Raw genomic sequence first — 19,878 nt, forward strand, 5'->3', positions numbered from 1 at the left:
TTTTAAAAAAAAAAAATATTCAAATCGGCCCAGCGGGGCCTGAGCGGTCACCCCCGGTGTCTCTGGACGAGCCTAGCTCGTCCAGAACGCTAGGGAGGTTAATCATGAGCGTGGCTGTCAGACTTCTGCAGTGCATTGTGGGACTTGTAGTTCCTTAACAGCTGGAGAGCCAATGTTCCCTACCCCTGAACTAGATTGTGAGCCCCTCTGAGGGACAGTAAAGTGACAAGACAATATGAACTCTGTACTGCGCTGCGGAAGATATCGGCGCTATATAAATAATATAATAAATTAGAATCTTACAGTTTTATTTTGTGTTTAAAAGCTAAAAAAGTAGGTTTAATGTTTTACTGTCTCAGCTGAATTTTGTTTCGCCATCAATTTTGCAAAACAAAGTACAATTTTCTTACAGATAAGAATGTTTGCAAAAAATTAGGGGCATGCATGCGAAAACACATTTTCCCCAAACCCACTGAAGCCATTGGACACGTGTAAACACATTTTCAAGAAAGTTATCATTTTTGTGAATTTTGCAATATTATATTTTCATACGTAATATATGTATTCATATACTGTATATATTACATTAGACTAGGACTATGGTTGGGATTAAGTTGTGAGCTCACCTCACATATCAATCAGGGACATGACTACGTACTCTGTAAATTGCTGCAGATGTCAGAGTACCTAAGGTAAAAATGACAGAGCTTGTCAATGACAGGCTGTGTCATAATGAGGAAAGATGGAGGGGGGGGGGGGGGGGGGAATCGTGGGGTATACTCACCTGTCCTGCCATCTTGGCATCTTTGGGGTCACAGGTGACTCTCCCCCCTCTCCTCAGGAGTGCAGTCACGGCCATGTTCCCAAAGACTGACGAAGCTCTTTGGAAACCCTTGCCTGAGTTGCCACAGCCCACCCCTAACTTGGCGGCCACCAATAAGGCAGCGGCTGCTGAGCTGGGGGTGAGTTGTGGCAACACAGGTCACCTAACGCCAATCGGACTAGGAGGGTGGCAGCTACAGAACCGCCTAACACCGATTGGCTTCAGGTCCTGTAGGTGGAGATTAGCAAGGAATGCGTGTGCATTCCACGCTGAGTTACAGAGCGGCGCTCAGTAAACAGCCTGCCAGCTGTGATCGGAGCTGGCAGGCCATTAGGAAAAGAAAATTTATTTTTTTTCTCATTTGTACAGCACTGCGATCTAGCTTTGTCACTTGGCTGTCCCCTGGAGTGGCTCACAATCAAATCCCTCTCATCAGCTGATGCCTATAAGAGGTGATCGTAATGGTGGATCTCTGGGGGGGGGGGAGTTAAAGAAAAATAGCTTTATTTATTTAAAAAAAAAAAAAAAAAAAAATTGATTAAAAAATATATATATACGTTGCAGCAGCAATCAGATACCACCAAGAGAACACTCGGTTGGTGGGAAGAAAAGGGAGTAAACTTAATTTGGGTGCTAAGTTGTACGACTGCGCAATAAATCGGCAAAGCTGCGCAGTGCAGGACTGTAAAAAATCACCTGGTCACTGGAAGGGAGGGGGGGGGGGGGGTTGGGGGTTGTAAGTCTGTGGTCCACAAGTGGTTAAATACCTGATCATAATAATATGGGAGGACATTAGACTATGACTATGGTAGGGAATTGTGAGCTCCTCTGAGGACAGTCAGTGACATGACTATGTACTCTGTTGCTGGATAGTGTAATGGTTAAAGAGAACCCGAGGTGGGTTTGAAAAATGTTATCTGCATACAGAGGCTGGATCTGCCTATACAGCCCAGCCTCTGCTGCTATCCCAAACCCCACTAAGGTCCCCCTGCACTCTGCAATCCCTCATAAATCACAGCCACGCTGCTGACAAACAGCTTGTCAGAGCTGGCTGTGTTTATCTCTATAGTGTCAGTCTGCTGCTCTCCCCGCCTCCTGCAGAACTCCAGTCCCCGCCTGCATCCCTTCCCTCCCTGCTGATTGGAGGGAAGGGACGAGGGCAGGGACCGGAACTATACAGGAGGCGAGGGAGCAGCCGAGACTGACACTACAGATGTAAACACAGCCTCACAGCACAGCTGTAATTTATGGGGGATTGCAGAGTGCAGGGGGACCTTAGGGGGGTTTGGGATAGCAACAGAGGCTGGGCTGTACAGGCAGATCCAGCCTCTGTATGCAGATAACATTCTTTAAACACACCTCGGGTTCTCTTTAATGGCTCTGCCTCTGACACAGGAGATCAGGGTTCGAATCTCGGCTCTGCCTGTTCAGTAAGCCAGCACCTATTCAGTAGGAGACCTTGGGCAAGTCTCCCTAACACTACTACTGCCTATAGAGCGCATCCTAGTGGCTGCAGCTCTGGTGCTTTGAGTCCGCCAGGAGAAAAGTGTGATATAAATGTTCTGTGTCTGTCTCTAAAGTGCTGCAGAAGATGTCAGTGCTATATAAATACATAATAATAATATAGTAGGGTATTAGACTATGACTATGGTAGGATTAGGTTGTGAGCTCCCCCAAGAACAATCAGTGACATGACTATGTACTCTGTAGTGTGCTGCAGAAGATGTCAGTGTTATATAAATACATAATAATAATATGTCTCCAATAGGGTGATCCCAGTTATATAGTTACTTGTGTGCAGCAGAAAACGTGAAGAAGCATGTGATCACGTTGGTCATGTGATGGACTATTTTATTTAGGCTCTAATTTGCAAATATTTCCTTCTTCCACCACAGGAAACAAAAGCAACACATGACGGTGACCGGCAAATTAGAACCTTTCAAATGTATCAGCTGATCAAGCTGATCACATGCTTCCCTGTTCTGCTACACACAACCAATTTCAATTTCCGGTTGGTCAGTACATGTCAGAAAAATTATACTGATTGCTCACTGGCTGCTGCGGATTAAGTTGCATTGCATTCCGTAAATTGCTACTTTCCTTGTTATATTTAAGCCCACATGTGAAAACTGCTAGAAAAGAGGTGATCTAATGCTGCTACTTGAAGCAAAACTATTTTTAAAATTGTGTTTGCCTTAAGCCGACTTATCCTTGTACTCGTACCGGCACCATGAGCTGCTCCTGTGACAGGTTCATTCACCGTGTGATGTGTGAGGGACATGACAGTCACTGACAGCTCTCTATGGGGAGTTGCTCAACCACAGGTGTAGCTTACAGGTAAGGCGTGTCTGTTCTTAGATAAGCTAGATGAGACAGCTTTCACTTCCCCTCAGAGGCCAGTTCCGCTGCCTATCCAAGAAGCATTGTCACACTGCAGTTCAGGTGAAGCTGAGTGTTCTAGTGGGCATGTAGCTGCAAGGCTCCATGCTTCTACAGAACACAGAGAAAGGACAACTCACCACTCCAAACAGCACGAACTAGGATAACCTTCACATATCGGTGACCATCAAACTGGGAACGTTTGGGCAATTTGAAAGAACTTTTCTGGATTCCCTCAAGTCACCATGAACAGGTGTAAAGCACTTGGCAAAATCAAGAAGCGTCTCGAAGAGGCCAAAAACAAATGGTCAAGACTGGGCAAGGCGGAATACAGCTACAACGAGAGTGCCCGCTTGGCCACAGATGCCCTCCTGGACAATGGTCAGGACGCCTACCAAAAAGTCCTGACTGATGAAGGTGAGGTGGACTTTCTCTCTAAGACGGAGGTCCAGTACATTTTGGACAATGTTAAGGAGCCTTACTACGCCAATGGAGATCATAACGAAGATGAAAATGGGCCAGAGCAGAACGGGAACTTCTCTCACAAGTCTGAGAGTCTATACCCGAGTGATTCGGACGCCAGCGAGCCCACGACGCCCTTGCACAACTGGAAGTCAGACGAGAAGCCATACCTGAAGGACAAGTCCAGTGCCACGGTCTACTTCCAGTCTGACAAAGCCAACGTCATCAGGGAGACCATTCGGAGGAGCATTCACCGAACAACGCAGGTAGGAGAGAAATGGTGCTGTTAGAATGTGTCCACACATGCTGTACCAGATCCCTGCTAGTAGATTTTACAGGTACCATATAGTGTTACGATGTACATTAAAAGCTTTGGCCTTCAGGCACTAGGTTAGCATTCTTACGAACTTCTCATACGGAGTCATCATATTCCATGGAACTGTACAAAGTAAACATCCATTGATTACAGTACAATATGACAGCAAGCAAAAGGCAGGAACACGCTGCTCTTAAGTGCTGGCCATACACTGTACAATGCTTTTGCCCATTTAGATATTCGATCAAACAAAGATATCTGGTCGTGAATTGAAGTGCACATTTGCTACTAATATTGCAATCAATATTAATGTGAGCCCAAAGCGAAAATAAGCTGATGGGATAAACAATTGTATCTATCCTCCTACTCCTAAAAATGACCCCTTTTTCTAGATATCTCATGGTTAAATTTTATGTTTAAACGTTTACAAAGTACATTTAATGTTTTATTGTTTCTGCTAAATCTCAGTCAATAAAGTGTCCCAGAGCTAAAATCCATGAACTATTGACCCATTTTTGTCTATCCCCTGTTCTCAGAAGTTGTTCTCTGCTACGGAATAGTTTTATAGATGTAATTCCTTATCAGTGAGGGTTCTGCTATAATCTTACAAGGGTCCGACAAGAAAGGAGCTGTCTCTTGCATGCCTGAAGGTTAACCCTTTCAGGTAGCAAAAGAAAAAAAGAAACACAGCCTAGTTACTACTATATTTGGCACTGTACATACAAATGCCTATCTCATCATGGGGTTGATTCGCAAAGGTTACTTATTGTTCACCTTAAAGGGAAGGTTCAGGGACTGTTAAAAAAAAAAAAAATCCGCATCCACTTACCTGGGGCTTCCTCCAGCCCGTGGCAGGCAGGGGGTGCCCTCGGCGCCGCTCCGCAGGCTCCCGGTGGTCTCCGGTGGCCGACCCGACCTGGCCAGGCCGGCAGCCAGGTCGGGCTTGTTCTGTGTTCCAAAATGCGCCTCAGTAGTTCTGAGCCTGCGCAGTAAAGCCCAGAGGACGTCCGATGACGTCAGCGCGCCGCCGTAAGGCGCATTTTGGAATGCAGAAGAAGCCCAACCTGGCCGCCGGCCTGGCCAGGTCGGGTCGGCCACCGGAGACCACCGGGAGCCTGCGGAGCGGCGCCGAGGGCACCTCCTGCCTGCCACGGGCTGGAGGAAGCCCCAGGTAAGTGGATGCGGATTTTTATTTTTTTTTATCCCTCCCTGAATCTTCCCTTTAACTGTAAGGAGTGCTTATGCATGAGATAAACAAATAAGGAGAGATCATTCATGAGATAAATAGATAAGGAGAGCTAAGCCATGAGTTATGTCAAATAAGGAGAGCTAAACCATGAGTTATGTCAAATAAGGTGAGCTAAACCATGAAATATGTCCAATAAGGAGAGCTAACCCATAAGTTAAATCATTTAAGGAGAGATAAATTGTGAGTTAATAAATTAGGTGAGATAATTTAAAAGAAAAGCTTTGTGAATCAGGCCCCATGTTACATGTCACCCCGGGAACATCTTAACGGCTAAAATATATCTAAAGACTGATCTGCAATTTTGGTCTTAAGTTGGTTATAAAATAATTGATCATCATTATATCAATCATAATATCAATCGCAATATCCATCGAAAACAGATTTACTATCAGCTTTACTAACACTGACCTCCAATCAATTTCTTCGTAAACACAGTCAAAAACTGCTGTACTATTGAATTTGTAAAAAAAAAAAAATGACTGGTGGAGATTTTCGGTACTTGTAGAGTTATCACCTCATCACAGTACACAAAAGAATGTATAATAAAGTCCACCATACATTATTAGATCAAAGCTTAGTTTTATTTTTATTATTATTTATTTACAGTATTTATTGAATTTATAAAGCACCAACATATTACCCAGCGCTGATGACACAGGCCTCAATTCACGGAGCTTTATCAAACACTTTATCAAACGTTTGATAATTTACCTCATGGGTAAAACCTAATTTTGAATTCACTAAGGTGTTATATATTTATCGAATGTTTTACCGATAAAATGTTCAATAAATCTATAACACCTTCATGAATTCAAATTTAGATTTTACTCATGAGGTAAATTATCAAACGTTTGATAAAGTGTTTGATAAAGCTCAGTTAATTGAGGCCTTAAATGTCAAGTGAGAGGTATACGTACGGAGGCTGCCATATTTATTTCCTTTTAAACAACACCAGTTCCCTGGCAGCCCTGCTGGTCTATTTGGCTGCAGTAGTGTCTGAATAACACCAGAAACAAGCATGCAGCTTATCCTGTCAGATCTGACAATAATGTCAGAAACACTTGATCTGATAAATGCTTGTTCAAGGTCTATGGCTAAAAGTATTAGAGGCAGAGGATCAGCAGGACAGCCAGGCAACTGGCATTATTTAAAAGGAAATAAATATGGCAGCCTCCATATCCCTCTTATTACAGTCGTCCTTTAAATAGTCAATATCAGTAATTGTAATGGATACCACCATGCACACTTTGCGCTGTACAAAGCTAACATCACTCACATCTGTTTGCATTTCTCTTCCCCATCTGTCTGATAAGGAACATATGATAATTGAACGATGATCAAGAGGGCATCACATTTTTGTTAGATTTTTGTTAGATTTGATGTTTATATGGAATTGATCTTCTGATCTGTTGAAAATGTCTTGTAGTGTATATCATGCGGTATAAAGAGTGCAGCAACAGAGTAACCAATCACGAGTTATCGTTCAGTGTTCCGTCTTACAACCATGAGGAGTGAAAGTAATTGCTGATGTTTCAGGCAGATTTCATGGTTAATGTACGCACTGACTTACCAAGGTATTGCGTTTAAAGTATGTTGGTAACTTGGCAGGATGTGTTCCAATGATGTGGACAGGAATGTGATGGGAACAACCTTTGGACAAAATATTTTGTTCATGCTTTGACTTAAAGGACCACTATAGTAAAAAAAAAAAAAAATAGTAGCATTTAACCACTTCCGGCAAAACCGAGGTTTTAAAATGTCAGTTTTTTTGCACTTTTCAGTGCAAAACAGACATTTTCAAATGCAGGAGAGATGATCACGATACACTGGTGGGTGCAGCAATGGGGGGGGGGGGGGCAAGCAAGCCTACGCACACATGCACGGCCACTTTACGCAGCCTATGGGCGGTCGGAAAGTGGTTAAAGTCCATGTTTATGCATATGTATAAAAAGTACATTTGTTCCAGAATAAAGCACAGTATAATTAACTTTCTTTCCTGTCTTGCTGTCACTAAACAGTAGGCAGTCAAAATCTGACATATTTGACAGGTTTTGGACTCCTCCATCTCTCATGGGGGATTCTCAAGATTTCCTTCATTTTCAAATTAATTTTTTCAAATTAATGAATTTCATGCAGATAATTTTTGGAACGCCTGTGTGGGTGGATCCATTTGAAAATGGCACCTGCGAGGCTGCGAATAATGGCGCACGGTGTTGCCACTAATCAGTTTGTCGCTTATCGCTATTTAGCGTTAAATCCTTATCGTTATTTGGCTCTGTTTATTTTATTGAAAATTAGCGTTAACACACAGAACCCTCTCTGTACCTATCCCTAACCCCTAGACCCCCCCTGGTGGTGCCTAACCCTAACCACTTCCCTGGAGGTGCCTAACCCTAAGACCCCCACTGGTGGTGCCTAACCCTAACCACTTCCCTGGTGGTGCCTAAACCTAACCACTTCCCTGGTGGTGCCTAACCCTAAGACCCCCTGGTGGTGCCTAACCCTAACCACCTCCCTGGTGGTGCCTAACCCTAAAACCTCCCTGGTGGTGCCTAACCCTAAATCTACCCTGGTGGTGCCTAACCCTAACCACCCCCCTGGTGGTGCCTAACCCTAAATCTCCCCTGATGGTGCCTGACCCTAACCACCCCCCTGGTGGTGCCTAACCCTAAATCTCCCCTGGTGGTGCCTAACCCTAAATCTCCCCTGATGGTGCCTAACCCTAACCACCCCCCTGGTGGTGCCTAACCCTAAATCTCCCCTGGTGGTGCCTAACCCTAAATCTCCCCTGGTGGTGCCTAACCCTAAATCTCCCCTGATGGTGCCTAACCCTAACCACCCCCCTGGTGGTGCCTAACCCTAAATCTTCCCTGGTGGTGCCTAACCCTAACCTTGACAGTGTTACATTAAATCCATTCACCATTTTGCAGTTAAATAACGTCTGCAGTTTGGCTTATGTAGGGCACTATTGATAAATAACGTTACTGTGTGCTGTTTTTCTTTTTTTTCCCCTGTGCGCCATTATTATGCAGTACTAATAGCAATAAGCATATGTTTTTTATGCGGTGCCATTTTTATGCATATGCGCTGTGCGCCATTATTCACTGATCCGTGTGTGGGTATCTATATGCTTTAATGCAGTTTATCTTTGTATTCAGTTATAAAAAAAAACAAGAACCTTTTGAAGCTAAAAACACCTACTGAATGGCAATTGCTCAGTCCAACTGTTAAAATAGTGAGTATGCTGTACAAAGTATATAGCCATGGCAGTAACTTTCCAAAATTGCCAATGGTAGTAAAATAAGAGATGGTTTTTAAAAGTGATCATTATACCATCCTGTGCTATCAATTAGACCAAAGGCTATCCCTACTCTTTCTATGAGACACTGTCATATTTCTATATCCTCCTTACATTATGGTCTCATGAGTCATGGACAATGTAGTTCAATATTTTCAGACCTCAAGGACTTTGTTAAAATGGACCTGAACTCTTGCCCAGGACAGAAGGAAAACATAGAGAAATACACCCTGTATGTATTTAGAGAGTTTAGCCTATGTAATTCCCCCTCGTCTGTGACTAATCACAACTGTGATTTTATCTCAGCTGAGTCAGCAGGCTGCCTTGGCAGAGAAGCTAATTTGTAAACACAGGATGTCAACCCTATGTCTGCTTCCATAAAAACAGGAAATAGACGTACTGCAGATTTACATAGTTATATCATTATTTGGGTTGAAAAAAGAAATACGTCCATCGAGTTCAACCAGAAATTGATTGTAGGATTTGTTGTATCAGCTGTAGCACAGAAAGGTTTATCTTTAAAGGTTATTATGCTGCCACTTTAAAGTGGTCTGAAACTCTGACATAACATTCAATAAAAATGTGTTTTCCTGCTTTGTATTACTCATACAGTTATCATATTTGCTTTTGTGCACACATAATATTGTCTGTTTACAAATTACAAGTTTCCAAAGTGTAGTTTTTCTTACCCTGAAAGCTGGCATTGCATTTTATTGTTTTTCTATTGTAACTGCTTTTTATTATATATGAAAATCTTCTAATAAGCTATTCTGAACACTGTGTGTTCTTAGAGACAGTTTCTCAGTGTTTGTTTACATCCAGTGTTGATACATTTGTGTTTAACAAGTAAAAAAGATACTGTTATCTCCAGTTTGGATGCAGATTTGAAGCTGAATGGCAGGACAAAGTGCTTTGTTTCAGTGATGTTCTGCTAGAATTTTTGTTCTGGGATAGTAACTTTGAAGCCGTGAGGAAACTTTTAGAGCAAAGTAGAAATGCTGGCTTTCAGACCACTTTAAGTCAAGTCACCAGGTTAACTGATGAACTATTTAGGAACTGTACCCCTTGTTTTTGAGCGGATCCCATGTTTCTCTTCCTGAGTCATTTGCAATGGTTTATGGTCATCCAAGAAAACCATAAAGTCTTATTTATAAAGGTAATCTACCGTTTTTAATATATGCCGCTTGTTCCTCTTTAGGGGGAAGCCTCCCTCTCCAAAGGTAAGTATCCAATTTGGGACATTGCAAACCTCCCAGGTTTGCTTTAATAGTTTGAGATGAATTTATAATTTGATATTATTTGCCAGTGATCTATTGACCAATCACACTGACTCTCTCTAAACTCCTGGTTGATTTCGGACAGGTTATTATTATTTAGTATTTACACAGCGCTGATTTCTTCTGCAACACTTTACAGAGTACATACAGTAGCCATGTCACTGACTGTCCTCAGAGGAGCTCACTATCTATTCTCCACCATAGTCATAACCTAACATCCTACCATATTATTATTATGTATTTATATAGCACTGACATCTTCTGCAGCACTTTTCAGAGTACATATTCATGTCACTGACTGTCCTCAGAGGAGCTCACAGTCTAATCCTACTATAGTCATAGTGTAATGTCCTGCCATATTATTATTATATATTCCTACCATATTATTATTATGTATTTATATAGCACTGACATTTTCTGCAGCACTTTACAGAGTACATTGTCATGTCACTGACTGTCCTCAGAGGGGCTCACAATCGAACCCATAGTCATGTTCATTGTAGTCTAGGGCCAATTTAGGGATGAAGCCAATTAGCTTATCTGTATGGTCCAGACATGGAGAACACACAAACTCTGTGCCTGATAGTTATAATTGAAAGTGTGGTTGGCAATTATAGTTGAACTAGTGACCTTAGCCCGTTTAAAAACAGGCTAGGTCTGTCAGCGCGCACCTGACGCGCGCATGTGCGCTCCCGCCCGCCTCGCGCGCACCCACCCACCGCGCTCTCACCCGCACACACGCCCGCCCCTTCAGTGTCTCTGCATCCCTTCCTGCACATGCGCAGTACAACAAAACACACACAGGGACATGGGACGCAGACACACTTGGGTTTTATTATAGAGGATGATGAGAGTGACAATCAGTCAGTAGCTGCCTACTTCTGTAGTTGGCTGAGTAGTGTCAGAGTAGCAGTGATATCAATTTTCAAGCAATTTTCTCTGAAACCTGATCACCAAGATCCTGCAGTGCAACGTGGTGTACGCAGCTCTGCTTTTCAACTCATTCTCTAACAGAGAGTCATTTATCGCTGGCAGAAGGTGACCTTCTATCGACCCGTCTTTACATACAATATACTGCAACGGACTACAGACGGACTACAGACACAGGAAGAGTGTAATTTGCAAAAGAGCTGGAAATACGAGTATGCAAAAAACTGATGTACTGACATTTAAATTCTCGAAGGAGAAGCGAGAGGAGAGCGAGGTGAAGAGGTCATCATTAGGGAAAAGCAGCTTGTTGTGCTGTGTGAGGAGTCTGACAGTGAGTGAGGAGGGGGGAGGCAGGAGAGCAGCAGTGTTTCATATGACTTGCACAGCAGAAGGGAGGAGGTGGCACTGCTGTCCTGACGGAGGAGGAATGGAGTGGCTGAGGATGAGCAATTTGTTTGTCACAGACTCACAGCCAGCCAGTGTGCTATTGTGTTGAGCTGCAGCATGTGAGAACATTTAAATGAGGCAGAGTAAATTGCAGCAGAGTGCTGTGTGATCATTCCAAATCAGGTGGGGGCCCCCCGTGAGGGGGGGGGGGTGCATCCTCACAAGTTTGCCCCAGGAAGCAAAAAGTCTAGAACTTTCTGGCACATAATAAGATTCCTAAAATGATCAAATGCAAAACATAGCGGGTAACTTCCAACAACAGTACACCCTGTGCTCTAAACACACACTGGGCTTGATTCACAAAAGAGTTAGCACGGTCGTTTTCGTGCAAATGTTCACGTTTGTGCGCAGACGCGAAATTTCACGCACAATCGATATCGTTTTCGCATGAAAATTCGCGTTTGCGCACGAAAACGATAACGATTTCACGCGAAAATTCGCGTTTGTGCGTGAAACCATTTAATTGCGCGCAAAAAATCACGATCGCGCGCAAACGTGAAAATTCGCGTGGAAACGGCCGTGCTAACAGTTAGCACTCTTTTGTGAATCAAGCCCAAAGACCGCTTCTCATAGTGTAAAAGTGATGAGTCAAACCCCCAAGTGACGAAACGCGTTGGGCGGAGCCTGAGACACGTACGCTGCCTGTTACATCTCTCCCCAATACACTTGCCAGACGGAGGGTTTACAAGACGAGTCGTGGAGTGACCTGCCAGTCGCCGGTTATGTGAGATATGCTGTTTTTTTTATGACTATTTGGTACGCAGAACTTTTTTAGCAGGGCTTGTGAGCCATAATAAATGAAACTTTTTACGCTGTGAGAAGCGGTCTTTGTGTTTACCTTTAGTGCTCCAAGTGATTTGTGATACGCTTTGCTACAATAAACTATTAGGTGAGCAGGGGACTGACGGGGGAGTGTGTGCCCCATTCCTGCATGTGGTGGAGTTAACCCCGACACAGTGTGTGTTTAGAGCACAGGGTATACTGTTGTTGGAAGTTACCCGCTATGTTTTGCATTTGATCATTTTAGGAATCCTGTTAATGATCACTACCATTCAAAGCATCTATAGAAGTGATTATTATGAGCACAGGACCAATAAAGAGCTAATACTGTAGTTAAGGGAGGGCCTTAACTGCGATCGCAAGCTCTGCAACCCCTATTGCTAGGCCCCTGCCTGGTACACACCATGTAATTTCCCGTCAAATTGATGGGTCTCATAGATAATTTCCGACAGGTCCGATCTGATTTCCGATCGTTTTTCTGATCGATTTGCACAGAAGTGATCAGAAAATCCATCAGAAAAACAATTGGTGATCCGATTGGATCTGTCAGGAATTATCTATCGACCCATCTCTCTGATGGGAAATTGCATAGTGTGTACCAGGCAAAAGGGAAAGCCATTTTCCTGGGCGTGATAAACCATTGATAAAGTGTTTTTTGGGAATTATTCCCAATGGGAATTGCATTTAGAATAGTGCACTATGTTCTAGTGTCACCGAGATTTTTCAATCGCAAGACCACGTCTGTAGGTATATCTAGTAAGACCACGTCTGTAGGTCTATCTAGTAAGACCACGTATGTAGGTATATCTAGTAAGACCACGTCTGTAGGTATATCTAGTAAGACCACGTCTGTAGGTATATCTAGTAAGACCACGTATGTAGGTATATCTAGTAAGACCACGTCTGTAGGTATATCTAGTAAGACCACGTCTGTAGGTATATCTAGTAAGACCACGTCTGTAGGTATATCTAGTAAGACCACGTCTGTAGGTATATCTAGTAAGACCACGTCTGTAGGTCTATCTAGTAAGACCACGTCTGTAGGTATATCTAGTAAGACCACGTCTGTAGGTATATCTAGTAAGACCACGTCTGTAGGTATATCTAGTAAGACCACGTCTGTAGGTCTATCTAGTAAGACCACGTCTGTAGGTATATCTAGTAAGACCACGTCTGTAGGTCTATCTAGTAAGACCACGTCTGTAGGTATATCTAGTAAGACCACGTCTGTAGGTATATCTAGTAAGACCACGTATGTAGGTATATCTAGTAAGACCACGTCTGTAGGTATATCTAGTAAGACCATGTATGTAGGTATATCTAGTAAGACCACGTCTGTAGGTATATCTAGTAAGACCACGTCTGTAGGTATATCTAGTAAGACCACGTATGTAGGTATATCTAGTAAGACCACGTCTGTAGGTATATCTAGTAAGACCATGTATGTAGGTATATCTAGTAAGACCACGTCTGTAGGTATATCTAGTAAGACCACGTCTGTAGGTATATCTAGTAAGACCACGTATGTAGGTATATCTAGTAAGACCACGTATGTAGGTATATCTAGTAAGACCACGTCTGTAGGTATATCTAGTAAGACCACGTATGTAGGTATATCTAGTAAGACCACGTATGTAGGTATATCTAGTAAGACCACGTCTGTAGGTATATCTAGTAAGACCACGTCTGTAGGTATATCTAGTAAGACCACGTATGTAGGTATATCTAGTAAGACCACGTCTGTAGGTATATCTAGTAAGACCACGTCTGTAGGTATATCTAGTAAGACCACGTCTGTAGGTATATCTAGTAAGACCACGTCTGTAGGTATATCTAGTAAGACCACGTCTGTAGGTATATCTAGTAAGACCACGTCTGTAGGTATATCTAGTAAGACCATGTATGTAGGTATATCTAGTAAGACCACGTCTGTAGGTATATCTAGTAAGACCACGTCTGTAGGTATATCTAGTAAGACCACGTCTGTAGGTCTATCTAGTAAGACCACGTCTGTAGGTATATCTAGTAAGACCACGTCTGTAGGTATATCTAGTAAGACCATGTATGTAGGTATATCTAGTAAGACCACGTCTGTAGGTATATCTAGTAAGACCACGTCTGTAGGTATATCTAGTAAGACCACGTATGTAGGTATATCTAGTAAGACCACGTCTGTAGGTATATCTAGTAAGACCATGTATGTAGGTATATCTAGTAAGACCACGTCTGTAGGTATATCTAGTAAGACCACGTCTGTAGGTATATCTAGTAAGACCACGTATGTAGGTATATCTAGTAAGACCACGTATGTAGGTATATCTAGTAAGACCACGTCTGTAGGTATATCTAGTAAGACCACGTATGTAGGTATATCTAGTAAGACCACGTATGTAGGTATATCTAGTAAGACCACGTCTGTAGGTATATCTAGTAAGACCACGTCTGTAGGTATATCTAGTAAGACCACGTCTGTAGGTATATCTAGTAAGACCACGTCTGTAGGTATATCTAGTAAGACCACGTCTGTAGGTATATCTAGTAAGACCACGTCTGTAGGTATATCTAGTAAGACCACGTCTGTAGGTATATCTAGTAAGACCACGTCTGTAGGTATATCTAGTAAGACCACGTCTGTAGGTATATCTAGTAAGACCACGTCTGTAGGTATATCTAGTAAGACCACGTCTGTAGGTATATCTAGTAAGACCACGTCTGTAGGTATATCTAGTAAGACCACGTCTGTAGGTATATCTAGTAAGACCACGTCTGTAGGTATATCTAGTAAGACCACGTCTGTAGGTATATCTAGTAAGACCACGTCTGTAGGTATATCTAGTAAGACCACGTCTGTAGGTATATCTAGTAAGACCACGTCTGTAGGTATATCTAGTAAGACCACGTCTGTAGGTATATCTAGTAAGACCACGTCTGTAGGTATATCTAGTAAGACCACGTCTGTAGGTATATCTAGTAAGACCACGTCTGTAGGTATATCTAGTAAGACCACGTCTGTAGGTATTTCTAGTAAGACCACGTATGTAGGTATATCTAGTAAGACCACGTCTGTAGGTATATCTAGTAAGACCACGTCTGTAGGTCTATCTAGTAAGACCACGTCTGTAGGTCTATCTAGTAAGACCACGTCTGTAGGTATATCTAGTAAGACCACGTCTGTAGGTATATCTAGTAAGACCACGTCTGTAGGTATATCTAGTAAGACCACGTCTGTAGGTATATCTAGTAAGACCACGTCTGTAGGTATATCTAGTAAGACCACGTCTGTAGGTATATCTAGTAAGACCACGTCTGTAGGTATATCTAGTAAGACCACGTCTGTAGGTATATCTAGTAAGACCACGTCTGTAGGTATATCTAGTAAGACCACGTCTGTAGGTATATCTAGTAAGACCACGTCTGTAGGTATATCTAGTAAGACCACGTCTGTAGGTATATCTAGTAAGACCACGTCTGTAGGTATTTCTCGTAAGACCACGTCTGTAGGTATTTCTCATAAAACCACATCTGTAGGTATTTCTAGTAAGACAACGTCTGTAGGTATTTCTAGTAAGACCACGTCTGTAGGTATTTCTCGTAAGACCACGTCTGTAGGTATTTCTCGTAAGACCACATCTGTAGGTATTTCCAGTTATTTCTTTATTTACGAAAGTACTAAATGGCAGTTGCTCAGTCCAACTGCCAAAATAGTGTGCAAATGAGTAGGGAGGCCTGCTGGCATCTTTATATAGATCCTTTCCAGGGAGCGTTTTTGTAAAGAATAAAGGGAATATTGGAGAATCCCCTATGAGGAGATGGACCAGTCTAACATCCGTCAGATCTGTCAGCTTTTTACTACTTACTGTAAGTGGCAGCAACATAGGAAAACATTTATTTTTTTGTGCATTTTACACTAGGATAACTGCACATTTTTTATGTATGAATGTTACATTTTACAATTTTTTGTGATAGTTGTCCTTTAAAGAGGAACTGTCGCGAAAATCCTAAAATTTAAAACACATAGAAATAAGAAGTACGTTTCTTCCAGAGTAAAATGAGCCATAAATTACTTCTCTCCTATGTTGCTGTCACTTAGAGTAAGTAGTAGATTTATATAGAGATGCTGACCACCTTCCCTGCTTGCTACACACTTTTTTGGCAGCTGGACGGAGTAACTGCCATTCACTAACTGCTTTTTAGAAAACCCTGAGAACCCCACATGAGAAGATGAAATGGTCCAAAATCTGTCGGTAGTGTCAGATTTCTACTACCTACTATAAGTGACAGCAACATAGGAGAAAAGTAATTTATGGCACATTTTACTCTGGAAGAAATGTACTTTTTAATTGTATATGTTTACATATATTTTAAATGTAAAGATTTTCGCGACAGAGGTCCTTTAAATTATTCTCTCGCATGCAGGCTGGTAAAAACCAGGGATTGCGGAGCCCATTGGTAAAATTAAATAAGTCCCCAGGTGGAAAGTTCAATATTTCAATTCAAATACCCACCAAGGGGGCTCCTTATCAGTATTACGATGGTTTTTAAATATAGAAAAATTACAGTTTAAAAACCATTTTTCCTTGGCGTTTTTAAAATCGATTTTCTTTTAAACTACAAGGTCTTTTTGAAAACATTTTTTTGACTTGTACCCACTGTTCTCCTTAACGTGTGTAGATAGTTTGGTGGTAGTAGCGTGTATGGGAGCTTTGCTATTAACCTCTAGTCGGCACAAATTTACGCAAAAATTACGTGAAATTACGAATAATTACAATCAAAGACAAAATGACCATTTTTCCTGAAATTCTGCATCATAATTATGAATGCAAAATTACATCTATGCGAAATTTGTGCTCATCACTACTTCGCACTTCAGGTTCCCTTTGATAATTAGACCCACTCTCTGCTGTTAGAGGGTAAAAGTTAGCTGTCCTCAGGCTTGCTAAGCGATGGGGGAATAATTAGCATTGAAAACCAGGCTACACTGAGGAGAGGCGGACAGGAGCCCTCATGCCTCAGTGAGAAGATGACTTTAGCATTGAAATCCCACAGAACAGGATGTACTGAGGAGAGGCGGACAGGAGCCCTCATGTGGGGAGATCTGAGTCATTCCCCCATCTGACTTCAGGCAGTGACCATCCTTCAGCTCAGCTCTGATGTCTGGAGGGGAACATGAACTTTGCTTATGAACTCCAGGTCACTAAAATGTGCAGGTCAGCGTTATGACCCCAGGCTGAGGCCAGGCGAAGCTACCAGACAAGTCCCAGCAAGATGTCTAACCGGCCACCATATCTGACAGATACTATCACACTGTTGTTTGGGGATGCAGCTGGTAAAAACTTCTGACAATGGCTGTAAACCTGTCAATCAAAAAATATGGAGGCAACCACTGCTGACCTGGTGATCATGCTGGTTTCTAGGCTACGTTCAACCAGAAGAAGGACTCCCACCACATACACGTTTGCAGTAACTGTCACCCAAAATGGTTGTTAGTAATTGTTTTGGTGACGGTTCAGGAACAATCACTATACAGTTTTTACTCCACTAGGCAAAATTATTGTGGCTCCTCTTTCATGTACACCAGCCCCCTTGTGTAACAACCATGTACAGCAGCACCCTCCAATTCCATGTGCAGCCCCCTCTGCCATGTGTAACATCCATGTACAGCAGCCCCTCCCATTCCATGTGCAGCCCCCTCTTCCGTGTGTAACATCCATGTACAGCAGCTCCTATCCCATTCCATGTGCAGCCCCCTCTTCCATGTGTAACATCCATGTACAGCAGCCCCTCCCCCATTCCTTGTGCAGCCCCCTCTTCCATGTGTAACATCCATGTACAGTGCCCCCCTCCCATTCCATGTGCAGCCCTTTTGTCCATGTGTAACATCCATGTACAGTGCCCCCCTCCCATTCCATGTGCAGCCCCCTCTTCCATCTGTAGCATCCATGTACAGCAGCTCATCCCATTCCTTGTGCAGCCCCCTCTTCCATGTGTAACATCCATGTGCAGCAGCCCCCTCCCATTATATGTGCAGCCCCCTCTTCCACGTGTAACATCCATGTACAGCAGCTCATCCCATTCCTTGTGCAGCCCCCTCTTCCATGTGTAACATCCATGTACAGCAGCCCCTCTCCCATTCTATGTGCAGCTTCCTCTTCCATGTGTAACATCCATGTACAGCAGCCCCCTTCCCATTCCATGTGCAGCCCCCTCTTCCACGTGTAACATTCATGTACTGCAGCCCCTCCCATTCCATGTGCAGCCCCCTCTTCCATGTGTAACATCCATGTACAGCAGCCTCCTCCCATTCCATGTGCAGCTTCCTCTTCCATGTGTATCATCCATGTACAGCAGCTCCTCCCATTCCATGTGCAGCTTCCTCTTCCATGTGTAACATCCATGTACAGCAGCCTCCTCCCATTCCATGTGCAGCCCCCTCTTCCATGTGTAACATCCATGTACAGCAGCCCCCTTCCCATTCCATGTGCAGCCCCCTCTTCCATGTGTAACATCCATGTACAGCAGCCCCTCCCATTTCATGTGCAGCTTCATCTTCCATGTGTAACATCCATGTACAGCAGCCCCCTTCCCATTCCATGTGCAGCCCCCTCTTCCATGTGTATCATCCATGTACAGCAGCCCCCTTCCCATTCCATGTGCAGCCCTCTCCTCCATGTGTATCATACATGTACAGCAGCCCCCCTCCCATTCTATGTGCAGCCCTCTCTTCCATGTGTAACATCCATGTACAGCAGCCCCCTTCCTATTCCATGTGCAGCTTCCTCTTCCATGTGTATCATCCATGTACAACAGCCCCCTTCCCATTCCATGTGCAGCCCCCTCTTCCATGTGTAACATCCATGTACAGCAGCCCCCCTCCCATTCTATGTGCAGCCCCCTCTTCCATGTGTAGCATCCATGTACAGCAGTCCCTCCCATTCCACATACAGCCCCCTCTTATGGGTGAACAACTGTTCATCCATTAGATGTGACTGGAATCAGTTTGCAGTGCTTGTTCCGTACATGGCGTGGGAAATCATACAGTAGCAGAGTCATGTGTAACTCGCTGACCTCTGTCTGCTCTCTTGCGCAATACCCAACACTCATCCATGATTGTTCTTCCTGTACTTAATGTAAAATGTTGCAATTCTTTATTCACCTGGCACTGATAATCCCGTCACTCATCAACCATCCGGCACAACACAATGCCGCTGTGTCCCGACCACATCCACCGGATTACCGCAGTGGTTTGTGAATGCCGCTGTCTGTGTGACATCACAGTCCTCTCATGACACCTATGAATTCACTTCAATAAAAACATGCTTAATTAAACACAGAGTTTAATTAAGCATGTGTTAGTCTTTCAACATATGTTGGCGTCGGATTTGGAGAAAGACTTGGAAGAACTGGGTAACTATGAGGTGGACTGACACAGCAATGTTGTGCTGTAACGCATAGATTTATGCATGGTGTCAGGGCCGGGCAGAGGCAAGTGAGGCTCCAGCCTCAGAGCGCAGTGCACAACTCACTCAGCTATCATTCCCATATTGGCCCTGATTCACAAAGCGGTGATAACTCAGTTATCACGCCTAAAAGACTTTAGGCGTGATAAGCCGTGCAAAGCTGAGTTATCACCGATTTGTGCTGCTCTTCGCGCGAAGCTCCCGCGCGCAAAGTTTTGCGTGCGTAGCGCACCGCGCTGCGCGCGCAAAGTCCCATAGGGCTCAATGGACGCTGCGCGAAGCACGGTACACTGCGCGCGCAGCGCGGTGCGCTACGCGCGCAAAACTTTGCGCGCGGGAGATCGCGCGAGTTTCTTCTTATCACGCCTAAACTGAGTTTAGGCGTGATAAAGGGCTTTTCACAGGCGTGCAAACACTTTGCACCGCTTTGTGAATCAAGCCCAATTGTGTTCCAAGCAAA

The 19,878-nt window shown here is 43.5% G+C and overlaps 1 protein-coding gene across 2 annotated transcripts in view; it reads left to right on the forward strand.

Annotated features, from left to right (window-relative positions):
• The first annotated feature begins 3,222 nt into the window (after positions 1-3,222).
• The window catches only part of FAM83A (family with sequence similarity 83 member A), a 52,316-nt gene continuing 35,660 nt past the window's right edge, over positions 3,223-19,878 (forward strand). For both annotated transcript variants that reach the window (XM_068234939.1, XM_068234940.1), the window contains exon 1: positions 3,223-3,930. In XM_068234939.1, coding sequence (XP_068091040.1) covers positions 3,448-3,930 — 483 coding nt within the window. In that variant the 5' untranslated portion in view covers positions 3,223-3,447. The remainder of the gene's footprint in view (positions 3,931-19,878) is intronic.

This window comes from Hyperolius riggenbachi, chromosome 5 (genome assembly GCF_040937935.1).
Source record: "Hyperolius riggenbachi isolate aHypRig1 chromosome 5, aHypRig1.pri, whole genome shotgun sequence".
NCBI lineage: Eukaryota > Metazoa > Chordata > Amphibia > Anura > Hyperoliidae > Hyperolius > Hyperolius riggenbachi.